Genomic DNA, 14,782 nt, shown 5'->3' on the forward strand with positions numbered 1-14,782 from the left:
TTGAATCCAGCCGGTCTGACGTCGCTGCCCTTTCGGTTGCTGTGCGTTCCTAACGCAGTAGCCCGACACTTCCCGGTGATAACCGAGCTTTATCGTGTAGGTTCAAACCCACCAACCGCGCCAAGGAGAGCCGCAGCCTGTCCTGTCCTCGGAACCGAGGACTCGGTTTCCCCTTTTTGGAGGCGATTTCTTCCGCAATCCTGCCCTCTTGTGGTCGTTGCAGCCCGAGGCCCGCGCCTCACCCAGAGCACCTTTCGGCAACGCCGATGCCCCTGCTCTACTATTGTATTTTCCCCTAAGATATACTTACAACACGAAGACGCACAAGCTGGTTACCTGTGCTTAAATAGAAGAATTATGCATCACAGAATCCACAACCAGTTGTATCCCCTTGTTTTTATTGGTTTGACCTACTTAGATCTGTTTTCTATGTGTGTTTACTCATTGCTGCAGCATATAACTTTTTTTTCCTGTGTGTTTTCTAATGAACGGTTTGCTGTCCCGTCCATCGGCTGATGCGCCACGGCCCGACTTCCCCTCTGCGTCACTAAGCCAACCCCGAAATGTGGCACTCTCGCGTGTATCCCAGTCACGGTTGAAAAGAGTGAACCCGGTGAAGGTCGCGGCGGGTGCGAGCACGACACCTGTTACCGTTATCGTTCCCCTTGATCTGTTAACGATTAACAGTGGCTCGACCTTCCAGCTCGCCACCGCGGTCGGCGCCCTCGCGGGGACGAAGCCGAGCCCATTTTCCACAAGCAGCTGATAACGGCTTCGGTTCCTGAATTTTATTTTTCCCTTCCAACTTCTCTGCCGATGTTAATTTTTATATTACAAGGTTGGAAGTGTGCGTTGGCGCAATCACGAGGGCGTCAGGTGTCAGGTAGGAGGACTTTTACGTGATTTTTAGGATTTACACTTCGTGCCGTTGATTTTTTTTTTTTTTTTTTTAACTTTCAAGTTCCTTCATGATGAAACTGGGTCCCCCCCCCCCCCCCCCAGGGTCAAACCGTCCAATCCCCTCCGTTGACGCCGGCGCGCTGTCTCTCTCATCCGCGGGAAATGTCAGCTGCTCCTCATGGACGCAAACTGCAGCAGCACTGACCCTTCGCTCCCCGCGTGCCGTAAGTTTTACACGCGGGATGTGTTGCATCGCGGGCCGCTGGGGGTTGCATGGCTCTCGAGCTCCACGAGCGACGTGCTCTGTTGCGGGGTCTCGTGGTTTATTAGGTGGTGGTGGTGATGATGATGATGATGATGATGATGATGATGATGTTAAGAGGACGAAGGCGACTCCGCTGACACCGTCTTGATTTGCATGTAAAGGTTTATTACATCTGCAGGTCCGCTCGTGAGGGGGCGCGAGGCCAGTGACAATCAGCCTTGACCGCCGACTCCTAAATGAGGCGGTTGTTTTCCTAAGAAATGTCACTAACGTATGGTTTCAATCACAAAGCGCTAACTCCCTTTTCAGACTGGGGGGGGGCGTCCTCTGAGGTCCCCCCAACCAAGGGGCCTCTATGAAAACATATACATTTATCTCTGCATGTTTAACCATACACCTCGCAGGCCAAATCCCCCCCCCCAATGGCATTGTGATGGCCCCGTCCCTTCGCCCCTCTTACACTCGTTGAGACTGACACAAGTATACACGGTGACCAGATGCGCCGAACCCGGTCCCTCTCTCACTCGCTGCTCAGGTGAGGCGTCGCCGGGTCCGCTGGCCGTGGTCATCATCCCTTGTCTGTTGGCGCTCGGCACGGTTTCGGTGGTGGCTCTGATTTTCTACAGCCTCCACAAGAACCAACGGAGAGCAGGCCGCGCCTCGTCTCAGCTCGCAAACGGTGAGAACTGCAACAACTGTATCGCCTCTGCGAAAACACTTGGAGAACACGATAACAATGAAAAGTTATTGCACACCGGTACCCGAGAGCGATGCCGACTCCGCATTTATCTCATTCACCGGTATCTGCCATTGTGTTCTTCAACAGGCCAGCGGAGACCACCCCCGACTGCCGCCTCTGTAAGCGCTCCAAAGGCCCAGCGGGCTCTGCGTCCCTGGGAGATCCCCGAGGAGTGTGTTCTCGAGGGACTCCAATGGTGGCGGACGGGCCGCTACGGCCCCGTTTATAAAGGTCTGCTGCGGAGGAGAGACGGTCCCTCCTCCGCCGTGGTGGTGAAGTCCCTTCGAGGTACGGCGTGAATCTGTCATGAGGCCGGGGGGGGGGGGGGGGGGGTCGGAATGAGAAGCCCTTTGTGTGAAATTACAGTAAAAGTAGTGGGACGAGAAGTGCATGAACATATATTGTAATCATAATTAATAACATTGCCCACTTTGGTATTTGTTATTATTTGAGTGCCGTAACCCTCTGTTATCATCGCGACTCCGAATAGATGGCCCCAACCACCCGGAAGCTAAGGAGTTCGTGGAGTGGCTCCTGTTCCACGCCGCCGTGTGTAAGCACGAGAATGTGGTGCAGATGTTGCACTGCCAGACCGAGCGTCCGCCCATGTATCTGGTCTTGAGCGCCTGCAGCCCTGGGAACCTCCTTCACTTCCTCTGGACGCTCCGAAATGTAACGGTGCTCCACGGGCGCCGGTCCGAGCCCGAACCTGTATTTGATGACACATGCAGCCTGCAGGTGCTGGATGTACTGCACTGATGAGATGGGTTTTGTTTTTTGTTTTTGTTTTTTCGTCCCTCTAGAAGAATCCTAACACTGCGGATCCACTGCAGAACTTCTCCGAGAGGTCAGTGTTTCTGGTGGCAAAGCAGGTTGCAGCCGGCCTGGTGAGTTTTTTTTCGTTTTTTTTTGTACGCCAATTATTTCCAACAAACTACTACACAAATCTGAGCTCAATTTAGATGCCATGCTCTACTGAAGATGCCGTTCCGTACCGCAGCACATCATGATGCGCTTTCCACGGTACCGGGGAAACAAATTGTTGTTGCTCTCGAGGTTGGCATGAATAAATCAGCCGGAGATTGGTATGTTTGGCTCTGACCGCTCCCTCCCGCAGGATTACCTGGTGTCAGAGCACAGGCTGGTGCACGGCGATGTTGCCGCCAGGAACATCTTAATTGGCCCCGGCCTCTCAGCCCGGGTGTCTGGGCTGGGCGCAGCGTTTGGCGGACGCGCAGCGGACTCCGCAATTAGGCGGAGGGCGGCGGAGGTGCCGCTCAAATGGCAGGCTCCAGAGAGGATTATGATGCGGCTCAGCATCGACAGGAGCGACGTGTAAGCGAGGCGTTATGGTTTAGAGGGGGAAACATAACACCCAGCAGCCACCGTTATTTCATCAGTGAGTCAAAACAGCTGTTAACATCTTCTTTTCCCCAGGTGGTCGTTTGGAATCCTACTGTATGAACTGGTTACCTTAGGTAAAGCGCCATGTCCTATTACCTGCAAACAGATTTATTTTTTTATTTTTTGTCCATCAGTATATTTTCAGATCACTTTCACATTTATTTATGCAAGAGTACTTCCTCTTGTTTACATCTCAGGCTCACCTCCGTACCCTGAGCTAGAGCCTCTGTCCGTCCTTCCAAAGCTTCGGGGGTATTATCGAATGAAGAGACCAGGGAATTGCGGAACACATTTGTAAGTAAAGTAGTAGAAAAGAATAAAACATAACACGGAGAAGAAAATCTGACAACCAATGAATAATTAACACCTTATATCTTTTTCATTTAAACTGTACAAAAAAGGGGGGAAAAAAGAAGTGTAAAAAGTCTAAAACTGCTGGTAGGTGGGTTTTGTGACCTTCGAGCGGGGGCGGGCTTTTTCCCGAAAATGTCAAGACAGATGTGTTTTAAATTCCACACCTGTTCCTTTAGGTATGACCTGATGAAGTACTGCTGGATGTGGAGTTTCAAAGACCGACCCGCCTTCTCAGCCGTCGCGAAGCTGCTGGAGTCCTCACTGCACCTGGCGGCCGTTAAGCCCCTTCACGTTCCTGAGGTCATAGACCTGCTGGAGTATAGCCGAAAGGCGGGACTGCTCCCGTAATCTCACGTACAACCACATATGCCAACGCCCACTAAAAAGGAAATGGACGGCGCGTGCTGTAAAGTTTGGTTATCCCTCGGGCTTTAAGTATTTTTGACCGTCTTCCATTCAATTTGTACACTGGCAACTCTCACATAAAAAATAACTATGTGACTAAAAGTTTTACAGTCAAATGTTGACGCATCAAAAACACCACAAGCAAGTTGTTCCACTTTTCTCTTTATTGTCAAAAATGTACAGACTTAAAAGCACAGATCTTATTATTCATTAAGATCTTTTTTTTTTTTTTTTTTCCTTTTTTAGCATCGGGCAAAGTACAGTTCTTGTATCTACAGTGCTCTTAGCATGCATACATCACTGTGACTTTACAGTTTGAAAACCAAAAACACCCACACAGGAAAGCTGAATGCACTACTGAATGTTCTAGAGTAGACTTGTGTTCAGTCCGTGTATGCACTTTACACTGTAGAGTTTCTTCACAACACTGGTTGTTATAAACCATGCCAAACATGACCTTTTGATGCAATATTTTTAAAAACAGAAATTCTGCTCCACCTCCTCGGTTTTTCCTCTCAGAAAAATCCTGTCAGGGAGACTCACTGGCATAACTCATACATTGTTGGCACTATGAGTTATGGCTTATACAAGGTTCAAATCACTAAAACCACCGAACTCAAATTGCGAGCGATGTCAGACACTTTACTCTGACACCTCTGATTACAAGCTTAAAAGATGAACATTAGAAGAAGGTATAAAGTGAATCAAAATTGAAATATGGGGTGTCAGTAGCTTTTTGGGGGTGAGAACAGATATACGGTATTTACCTGTTACTCTGTGCTTTTGTCTTCATCAAGCTTCTGAACAAAACCGTATAAAACTATATCATCTCCCCATTTGTCACACACCATGCAGAGCGGCACAAATACCCATTTGGAGACACGATGAGCGATGCCAAAAAGTTGTCCTTGCTAAAAAGGACTCATCTACAAAAACATGTTGTCCCCTCCGACTGAATACTGGCCGAGTTAAGGAGTAACAACACACTTGTTCTTTCCTTCCCAGATCACGGTGGATTTAAAGTTTCAGTGCTGCTGCACTGCACTCCTGATCACAGCCACCTTTTAAGGTGGAGGCAGAACACGCAGCAGGGTGAAATTCTTACCCACTAGATGGCAGGAAAGGCAGGACCTGCAGCCCGTGTGTTGTTGCTCTTTAAGTGTAAATTCACACTGAATCGCGCGGGGCAGCAAACTGCTGCTGCGCTGCCACTTGCAGATCGCAACTTCTGCTCATGTTGCCTTTCCGACTCCACCGCAATCAGTAAGGTCACCGCAGGCGTCCCGACGAGTGATGGGAAAACAACTGCAGTGTCACCGCTGATTCGGCAGTGGTCAGAGAAGTACAATGAGAGGCAATGGGGATTCAGTGTGGATTTAATATTTAAACTGCAATGCCTCTTAAAACAGAGGCAAACACATGCAATGACCCAATAAAAGTACACATAGAAGAAATACTAAAATCTAACACATCATTTCTTGGACAGAGTCACAACTTGGTAAAAAGCTAAAAGTCCTGAAAACTAAATAAAAGAAAAACGAGTACCCAATTTACATAAGTCAAGGTTGGGGTCAGTTCGCATTCAGTTCAACCTTTTTAAAACATACATTCAAACAGCAAATTAAATAATAAGAGTGACAGAACCGTCATGTTCAAAAGTTTCCTCTGGCTGGGTTTGAGATCCCTACGTAATGGAAAACGTGGCTCTCGAGGACACATCCTGACCCGAATACTATGAAAGTAAATTGACCTCAGCCCCGATACAATCATTAACCGATGTCAGTAAACACAGAATTTGTCATAGTGCTGTATGAATGCTCATCACTGTGTCATAGATAAACCAGAAAGGGCATTGGAATTTTGAATCTGGAAAATGCGGCTGAGGAATCATGTTGTAGATCCATGGATTACAGGCCTTGCCAACATACTGTACCACTCTGACAGTTACTCGTCTAGCTATGCTTAACATCGCGGACATCACAATAGGGGTTAGGGTGGCCTGTGTGATTACAAAATAAAACCTTTTCAAAACCAAATTAGAGGCAAAAATATATTAGATATGGATGCAACTATTTCGTTTGAAATCATTTCTTTTTCTGTTACCTTGTGAGTCGATGTGCCCGGCTGCCACGTGCTCACAACAATGATGAAGGATTGGATTAATACTGAAGTTGGGAGATTACACAGGAGATAAACTTGATGAAAATTCAGCTTTTGGAACAAGCCACCAAACCCCTGGCTTCAGTGAAAATACAACAAAGACATAAGACAGCATGAAGGTTAATCCTTACCAGTAACATTAAAATGTCCTTCCCATCCCTCATTGTAACTCCCTTTTGTCCTGTTCCTGTCTTAGAGGTGTCACATCAAAATTAAAGGTTAAATAGAGCGAGAGTTCGCCTGTGGCGCTTGAGCATATTCAGCTTGATTCGTCCATGGCAGTAGGGAGCAGCGGCAGTCTGGAAGCCTCCGTTCACCCAGATGAGCCAGAGGTAAAACTATTGGGAGGTTTGGACAAAGCCGGACAAAGCCAGCCCACCCCTTTTACACTTTACTGCTCCAAAGGGATGTTGGGAACAGAATGTAGGAGACAGACCACAGCAGATAGTACACACAAGCAGGGGGGAAGGAAGAGCAGAACACCATGACAACTCCTGAATTAGATTAGAAGAGAAAAAAAAAAAAGAAAGAAAGAGGAAAGAGAGAAAGAAAACTCAACAACAGCATGTATTGCCAGAAAAAATATTCTGATTACTTATGATGATCCTCTAACCTCGACGTGTACAGTTTTCATTATAAGTACACACTGAGAAAGAGTCTACAGCCAAGAAGGCTGTGCATAAGCGCACAGTCTGTGCACAGGCTTACAGCTGTGCACAGACTGTGCTCTGATTTAAATACTACCATCAGCATGCTAACGTGTTCACAGTGATAATGCTAAGGAGCTGGTGTTTAGCAGGTATAAGGATTACCACGTTCGCTTTCTTAGTTTAGCCTGTCAACGTACCGACATTTGCTAATTAGCACTACACATAAAGTACAGCTGAGACTAATTGATAGTCTCAGCCTGTCTTGTTTTCCTGTAGAAAACCTGGAAAATACCAGGTATTTGGTCATAATCCAAACTACAAAAAATTGACCTGATGATGGCGCTACATGATAAGTTATTGCAACCCATTGTGTGTGTGTGTGTGTGTGTGTGTGTGTGTGTGTGTGTGTGTGTGTGTGTGTGTGTGTGTGTGTGTGTGTGGAATGTGTGGAACACAAATGTCTGTACAAAGTTTGATGGCAATCCGCCCAATAGTTGCTGAGAATTTTGGTCTGGACCTTAGTGGTGAACCGACCGACATTTCCATCCAGAGCCAAACCGCTAGTGTGGCTAAAAATAGTTCAATTGAAAACAGTTCACAGTGACTTCTGTGGATTATCCCGAGTAACTGGGACACGGTCTCTACAAAGACACAATGCTACTGAGTTGTTCAAATTTCATTTCCCGTCGCCTTAAGCAGGACAAACAAAAATCCATTCACCTCTATTGGATTCGGGTGGTGGCAGAAGTTTCAGAGACGGATACGTCACAACTTCTGCTCATAAAACCAACCAAGTGGCTAGATACCACTACCACGTGCAAATGCTAAATGTTGTACCTGAGTCTGATTTGATAATGCGCTTCTAACATGAATCGGTTCTGGCAGTCATTACTCTCTAATCCACCAGCTATACTTTTTTTTTATCCAAGAGAGACATGAATCATACTGGATTTTTTAAAAATGGATTTACCTCCGGCGTAAACAACTTTCTTCCAGGCCTGGGACTCCAGCACTCTGTCATGGGGGTAGAAGTTCTGACTGATCATGAAGAGGATCATGGCCACTGCGATGACGCGCAGCACGCCCATGTTTCCCCCTGACAGCAGAGAGGCGCTGGCCAGGATGGCAGAGGAGTAGATGCAGGGCAGGCCACGGTACATGAATGGGATCCCTGAGGACCAAACAAAAATAAACCTCCAGTAAGTCCTTTAACTAAATAAAGTGTGAGTGAGATCCGGCAGAAAGCCATAATGAGATAGGGTTCGATAGGGTAAACCACTCAGGCAACATCAGTTACACAGCTTACAGGATACAATAGCACTACGTTTTAGGACTTACCGCTTGAGAAGAAACAGAGGCGGACGAACACAGACAGGACGTAACACATGCACAGGATGTTGTCCAGCAGGTCAGATGTCCTCAGGAGCAGCGACGTGGCGATCCCGAAGGTTGTGAAGTCGGCAAAATCATCCAGCTTCGCACCTGAGCATGAAAAAGAAAAACGGGAATACACGTGGCTCCGTCAAGTTCGCAGTGCGGCACGAATTGTATATGTGTTAGGACTTGCTGACGGACAGAACCAAAAATATTGCATTCTGAATAATCGGCTTTAGAAATGTTACTTGTGAGCACCAACTGTCCTATAATTACACTACTTCAAAAGTCCGGCAGCACCGTGGTCCCGAGTTTACACTTTAAAAAGGCCGGGGTAGATATGTTATCATCTCTCCAGCATGGTGACCGCTAACGTTACCGACACGTGACAGTGCTGTGGAGCGTGTACGTGCAAAAATCCCCAAGTGGAAATTTCAGTGTCAGCCCAACAGGCGGCCATTCTATAAACAACATTCTCCACTGCCTTGTCCCTTTATCCCTCAGGAGAACGGAGCATGTTTTTAGCGGATGAGGATGAGGTGATTCGGGCCACGGCTCGAATGAACGAGGTGGAATTCCACAGCCCAGGGTCAACAATTTTAGCAATTTCAGATATGCAGAGAACCCAAAGCAACGGGATAAAATAGACAATTGGAGCATGATCCCATGGAATTAGGTTGCTAAATCAGAAAGTGATTGTTCATTTGACAAAATACGTGGGGGGGCACAACAACATCCACCTGCAAAGTCATGCAGAAAAACCCTGTCGTGGCACAAAGCCCCCTGAAATGTGCAGCCAACGATGTATTGTGATGCACCTGGGAGCTATTTTGGGATTCTGAGAAAATGTGTACTTGCACACTGGAAGCAATGTTAAAACAGCTATTTGTGCCTCCTGATTTACTATATATGGCGCTACGACCTTTTGAAAACACACCATCGGTGGTACACTTAATATTCTGTGAATTTGCCTTGGGTGCCTCTTAATTAAGGGGGGGACCACAAAGGGGATGTCATCCCATTTACATTCACACCGAAACCCTCGAACCTGACAGTAGCTCTGTAACTTGCAGACTCTTTAGAAATATAGAAACAACTAAAAAGACACTGATTTGATAAAGCTTGAATTACATTATATTAAATATGTATGATTCTTCTCTTGGAGACTTTGTAAGACTATCCAGAGTATTTCAATGGCTGAGTTTCCTTTTACTGGAACCCTTTGTTTAAGACTTTGCGTGAAAGTCCGGACAAAGGACTGTGCAGCAAGCCCTGCCAACACCCTGGTCGGATTTTATCTTTGGTAAGAGCTATTGACCACAACACTCCACTTACCCAGTGCCGAGCAGGCATCGAGTCGCCTGGCAACTGCTCCATCTGCCAAATCCAGCAGGTAGCCAATCAGAACCAGCCAACATGCGGCATGATGGTGCCTGAACAAAACGAGTGAGTGTTAGGTTAAGCTATTTGATGACAGCAACCCATTTCAAAGGGTAAAATATCTGCAGGTTCTTGCCAGTGGAAAAGGGCTGAAACTAGTGCTGGATAGATTTCAACAATGTTACAGATAAAGGTAAATAATTGTCTTTCTCCAATAGAGAATTATTATCTTTAGGCCAGGTTCCCTGACACTGGATTTTCTGACCTGCTCTTGCCAGTTCCTCTTTAGACAAAGCTTAGCAGAGTTCATCTGGTAAGGGCAGAGACCTGTCATCATTATAGGCATTACGTACCGTACGGTGGCCCTGAGAGGCAAAACATAACAACGCTGGGGGGGAAAAAAACATGAATAAATAGGGAAAACACTACAACATGTTACAAAAACAGAAAACTCAAAAATATTTCTCAAAACATATTAACAAATGATATTTTCCCGATCTGGTTTTTCTGATGTGTTTTCTTAAATGTTGTGTTTCCTGTTTAGTCAATTCATATTCTCTAACGTTGTGTTTTCAGAAATGCCATTGTGTTTGAAGGTTTGGTTTTTTTCTTTACTCCTAAATGACTTTTGTGAAACGTTGCCGTGTTTTCTCATTTGGCATGAGTTTTCTAAAATGTTACGTTTTCATTCATCATTTAGTTACTGTCTTTCCTGATTCCTGGTTAATGTGTTTTCTAGAGTGTTTTATGTTTTGTTTATGCTTTTTCATCCAATTTTGTCGAGTTTTGCCCCTCAGTGCTACCGTAAGTTATGTTTCACATAGTAAAATCCAATGGTGGCGTGTTCACTCACCCATTGAGGCTGCTGAGAATGGAGGCCATGCCCATGACCATGTTGGCAACTGACAGAGCATTTGCCGCATTTTTACGCGCAAACTCCTTGATCTGGAGCCCTGTGGCCTGATCGCTCAGAAAGAGCTTGTTGGTGCACTGGAAGAAACCTGAGACCACACAACAGCAGCAGTTAGTAGTTGTCTGTGTCAGGTCAGTAACCTCTGCTGTGGTTTAAGAGAAAAGCTAAAACCCTACTGTGATTGGGTGACCATGCCACCTGACCTTTTGATGAATGAGTCTGAATGGGAATAGTGTGCTAATTATAATCCCAGTTTGAGTCAAACTTCAGCTCAGGTGAGAGGAAAAAGGTGTAAAAATTCTTACAGTAATCTTAATGAATTACCAGTCACACAGTAGCTCAGTAATAATATTTTGTGTATCATCTAGTGGGAATCCATATTGCAGGCTAGTGTAGCACATGTTCGCATATGTGTTTTATTTATTTATTGTATTTAAATCAAAATATTACTATCAAACTGAATCCCAACGTCTTATGTAAAAGAAGTTATCACTTACCACGACGTATGTTTATTGGACGGAGACCGACCTTACGATACATTCATCCATTTTCAGATCACTAAAATGCATTTGTTACTGTACATTCATTCAATAAGGGGGTGCAAAGCCTGCCACATGCAACATTAAAGAGTGCCTCATCAATTAGTCTTTACATCATCATCAGTTCTATCTATGCAATAAACATATACATATTTTAATTATTTAAAAAAAAAATGGCCACAATGACATGCATTAAACTTCCAACATCGAGGTAATATTTGGAAAGGAAAAAAATGTCAAATACACACAAATACTGGTGTGGGGAGCAAGCTATGAGCACTTAGGGGGACCACCACATACATCCAATGGCTACAGTGAGTGTGAGCTGGACCTACTGCATTGACACATACCAGACATGAGATCAATTAGCCTGTTCACTCTGATAAAACACAGTGACCTGAGGCGAGGGCATGGCAGTAGCCCTCACGTGGCCAAGTGTGCTCAAATCTATAATGCTACCGCAGCATGCCCTGGCTTCAATGGAGATTGTGCTATTAAGATGAATCTAGAATCTTACCTGCTTTCAGTGTTTTTATAACACGCAGTTTACATTTTAATACTCAACTGCATGGGGTTATATCGTCAATAGTCATAGTTTAACGGGCCATTTGTTGACTGAGAGTGCAACTGGCAAAAGTTGTAATTATAACTTGGTATGTTTAGTGGTACGGGTGACATAAAATTTTGCTGTATGAACGATAGTAAAAGCTACATTCACTATCTTAGTCAGCAAGATGGAATGACTGCTGACGCTGCCTCCCTCCAGCCAAAAACTGCCTCTGCCCCCACAAAGCTGGGATGTTTTTTAATGAAGACAAAGAAATCTTTGTTTTCTGTCTGCCCTCTCCCTTGGGAGCTTATTATTTTCTCTCAAGTCATAGTACTGCCCAAGACAGTATGCACAGAAAAAGGACCTGCAAAGTTTAAAGATTTTTAAATGTTGCAGTAGCAACCCTTCAAGTGTTTTTCACCCTGAACTTCCTGTGATTCCAAAGCCAGGCGAGTTCAAGAGACTCTTCATCTGAAAGAAAACAGCGTATGAGACACAGCAGAAGGCAACAATAACTTACACTTTTACTTGACAGCATGCTTTTCACTTCTCATTTGGAACTTTAACACAAGTTACAACCTGGCATTTTTTTTTTGTGGATATTGTCTGAAAACGTTTCATGGGAAAACGCAGCACGTCAGTGGATGCAGACAACGATCTGCATTTTTCTGAAAAATCGTGCAATTGCAAAGTTTTTCTACATGAATATTCAGGTTCGGTTACTTTTGCCATTGGAGAGCCACATGTGCGGCTCCATGTGCATCGAAGTCTGCCGGGTTACAGAGCTTGCGGTCAAGCTTTAGTCGAACCACTTAATACACTGTCTTGGTCACTAATAAAAAGAAGATAAAGCCAGAGCCAAAAACACTGTCAATCTCAAGCAGGTCTCTATTTGTGGATTGCTGCCTAATGAGTGCAAAGCATGATGGGAAAGACCTCGTTATGTAATGCTCTGCTATGTTACCTGGTAACAACTAAAAAGACTAAATGAAAAACAAGAAAAAACAATTCACAACAGGGACAATGAGAAGTGAACTTACTACACCATTAATATTATTTACCGTACATTTAAGGTTTAACTGTGTTTTATGATAATGAGATATAGTAAAAAAAAAAAAAAATGACAAAGAAATTGCAATTCATTATAAATAGAGTAGAGCAGTCATAGGAGATTCAATCATATAAATTCTATTGGGTGTGGTTTCTTAACGGGTAACGTAGTTTCGACGTATAAACTGACATGAGTTCATGTTATCCAACCATAAAACACTTTCCCCGAGCTACTCAAACACTGTACAGCCCACATTATTGTATGTGAAAAGTAATAATGATGCCCCACGCCTTGATCTGCACGAGTGCGCTCCTTGTTGTACGTGCGTGATTACTTTTACAAAGTTCACTGGTTATTCCATTCCATCCTGTCCGCGCATCTTTGGGACCCCCTTCCACATTGAATCCAAGAAGACCCCGATTTTTTTTTTTTTAAACTCTGGCACCCATGCCCCTACAGTCATCCAGGCTAAATGTGAGATGGAGAAACAAGCACGTACCAGAGGAGGAAGTCAGGAGGATCATGATCGTCTCTGGCTCACAATACAACAGCTGAAAGACAGAAAACGTATACATCACATTGGCTTCCATTGCACTGAACTGTGCATACATTTTCAACGCAGTAGAAAAGTATGTTTTGGTATTTTTAACTTTAAAATAATAATTAACTTCTACTAAATCCTCCTAAATAAGATTTTTCCCCCCCGTTTTGGAAGCCATATGTCTGCACGTTTAGCCATCATGGCCAGCTGAAAATATGCATCCTGAAGGAATTTGTAGTCTCAAATGCATCCCTTCAAAACTTTGACTCGATATCTGTCGGTTTAACATCTGGGTTGTCACATTACGGCTGAATCAGTAACGTTTTGGTGCAGGTCTCGCGCGTAACAACACGCGCTCCCGCCTCCCCCGTCCACCTTTACTTTATCTCCTGAAATCGCGCCGATGGAAACCCTGGACAACGTGGCGCGCTCTGTGCCGCGGAGCTCGGCCGTTGGCCCGTCCTTTAACGCTCCCCGCATCGTCCCACTCTGCCTCTGCTCCCGGGGGCCACGGCTCTCGCTGGTGTTTTTCGCGCGTCCCCCGGCCGCTCCGCGGGGGGCTCGGTACGCACAGAGAAACGCACCTTCCGCGAGCATCAAAGCCCCTTCCACCCCGCGCACCGCAGCGCCACGGCGCCCGGGAGCGGACGCAACGCGCCAGGCGCGCGTGCGGCGCTGCCTCGCGTCCCATCATCTTGGAGCAAAAGACCGGGGACAAGTGGCGCAACTGCGTCACAGCTTAGTGGACCGACGAAGATGCAAAGCGGGCCTACGTTGTGAACTTAAACTAGCCTGCCTAGTCCCCCTCGACACCCCACACACACACACACACACACACGCACAAAGCCCCTTCATCTTACCTGAGATGATCACAGACTCTATAACAAAATCAAATGATGGAGACGTCTGAACGCGCGCCCACACGCCAAAAAAAAAACCCCCCTCACTGTCGCGCTTTCTCTCCCTCTCCTTCTCGCGCGGGACCGACCTCTGTCCACGTCTGTCCGTCGACCGGCTCGAGGGCTTAAAGCTGCTACGTGCACACACAACACATGGCCGTTTACCTGTCAACTTTACAGCCGCTTTTCTGGCGCGTCCCTTTAAAGACCAAGGGTAACTCCGCTAGAATATTCCACCGGAAATGACGCCCTCCCGTCGCTTCTAGCTTTTTCCATGATATCTTCGGGCCATTTCTCGATGGCGACCGCTGTATTGGATACATATTGAACACAAAGACGTACAGGAATGTCTGTAGACTGGAGATGTTGTGTATTGTTTGAGATTCTTTCTCTTCCTTTTCTTTTCTTTCCTTTTCTTTTTTTTTGCCTACAAATAAAAACTTGTGATCAAACGGTGATATGATAAAATGTGATAAAAGTATCACACACGTCAAAGTAAAAGAGCAAACCTCTCTTTTGCTAAAAGTAGCTACGAGACAGGCTTCTACTACTACTGCTATTATTATTATTGTTGTTGTTGTTACTTGAATGTTGAGACCATGAGGGCAATAAAGTCACAGTTGGGCATCACAATCACACGTCCCTGTGAAATGAGCAC

At 45.5% G+C, this 14,782-nt stretch overlaps 2 protein-coding genes across 7 annotated transcripts; one reads left to right on the forward strand and one right to left on the reverse strand.

Annotated features, from left to right (window-relative positions):
• Nucleotides 1–471: 471 nt before the first annotated feature.
• On the forward strand, nt 472–4,234 carry si:ch73-206d17.1 (tyrosine-protein kinase STYK1). 3 transcript variants are annotated; one of them, XM_040152937.1, is made up of 10 exons: nt 472–883; nt 1,003–1,124; nt 1,701–1,844; nt 1,992–2,192; nt 2,395–2,576; nt 2,708–2,791; nt 3,022–3,239; nt 3,342–3,382; nt 3,506–3,602; nt 3,839–4,234. In XM_040152937.1, exons 2-10 carry the CDS (start codon nt 1,079–1,081, stop codon nt 4,008–4,010), a joined length of 1,185 nt encoding a protein of 394 aa, XP_040008871.1. In that variant the 5' UTR covers nt 472–883; nt 1,003–1,078; the 3' UTR covers nt 4,011–4,234. The 3 variants fall into 3 exon arrangements, with proteins under 3 accessions (XP_040008871.1, XP_040008869.1, XP_040008870.1); XM_040152935.1 differs by lacking the exon at nt 472–883 and having other exon boundaries at nt 1,063–1,844; XM_040152936.1 differs by lacking the exon at nt 472–883 and having other exon boundaries at nt 1,063–1,844; nt 2,711–2,791.
• A 51-nt stretch (nt 4,235–4,285) lies between these two features.
• tmem269 (transmembrane protein 269) lies at nt 4,286–14,344 on the reverse strand. Of its 4 annotated transcripts, none has more exons than XM_040152941.1 (7): nt 14,290–14,344; nt 13,184–13,235; nt 10,485–10,632; nt 9,587–9,684; nt 8,216–8,359; nt 7,848–8,048; nt 4,286–6,721 (listed from the first exon to the last, which is right to left on the reverse strand). In XM_040152941.1, the coding sequence occupies exons 2-7, from the start codon at nt 13,206–13,208 to the stop codon at nt 6,612–6,614; spliced, it is 726 nt and encodes a 241-aa protein (XP_040008875.1). In that variant the 5' UTR covers nt 13,209–13,235; nt 14,290–14,344; the 3' UTR covers nt 4,286–6,611. The 4 variants fall into 4 exon arrangements, with proteins under 4 accessions (XP_040008875.1, XP_040008874.1, XP_040008872.1 ...); XM_040152940.1 differs by having other exon boundaries at nt 14,086–14,321; XM_040152938.1 differs by lacking the exon at nt 14,290–14,344 and adding an exon at nt 13,601–13,937.
• Between the last annotated feature and the right edge of the window lie 438 nt (nt 14,345–14,782).

This window comes from Xiphias gladius, chromosome 18 (genome assembly GCF_016859285.1).
Source record: "Xiphias gladius isolate SHS-SW01 ecotype Sanya breed wild chromosome 18, ASM1685928v1, whole genome shotgun sequence".
In the NCBI taxonomy this organism is placed as follows: domain Eukaryota; kingdom Metazoa; phylum Chordata; class Actinopteri; order Istiophoriformes; family Xiphiidae; genus Xiphias; species Xiphias gladius.

Coding starts and splice junctions, on each gene's coding strand:
- tmem269 (XM_040152938.1), bottom strand. CDS start 13,822: ATGCTCGCGGAAGGTGCGTTTCTCTGTGCGTACCGAGCCCCCCGCGGA. Junction 8,360..9,586: donor CGATGCCTGCTCGGCACTGG/GTAAGTGGAGTG, acceptor TTTCATGCTCAG/GTGCGAAGCTGGATGATTTT. Junction 8,049..8,215: donor CCTCTGTTTCTTCTCAAGCG/GTAAGTCCTAAA, acceptor TTTGGTCCTCAG/GGATCCCATTCATGTACCGT.
- si:ch73-206d17.1 (XM_040152935.1), top strand. CDS start 1,547: ATGTTTAACCATACACCTCGCAGGCCAAATCCCCCCCCCCAATGGCAT. Junction 2,792..3,021: donor AGCAGGTTGCAGCCGGCCTG/GTGAGTTTTTTT, acceptor TCCCTCCCGCAG/GATTACCTGGTGTCAGAGCA. Junction 3,240..3,341: donor AGCATCGACAGGAGCGACGT/GTAAGCGAGGCG, acceptor TCTTTTCCCCAG/GTGGTCGTTTGGAATCCTAC.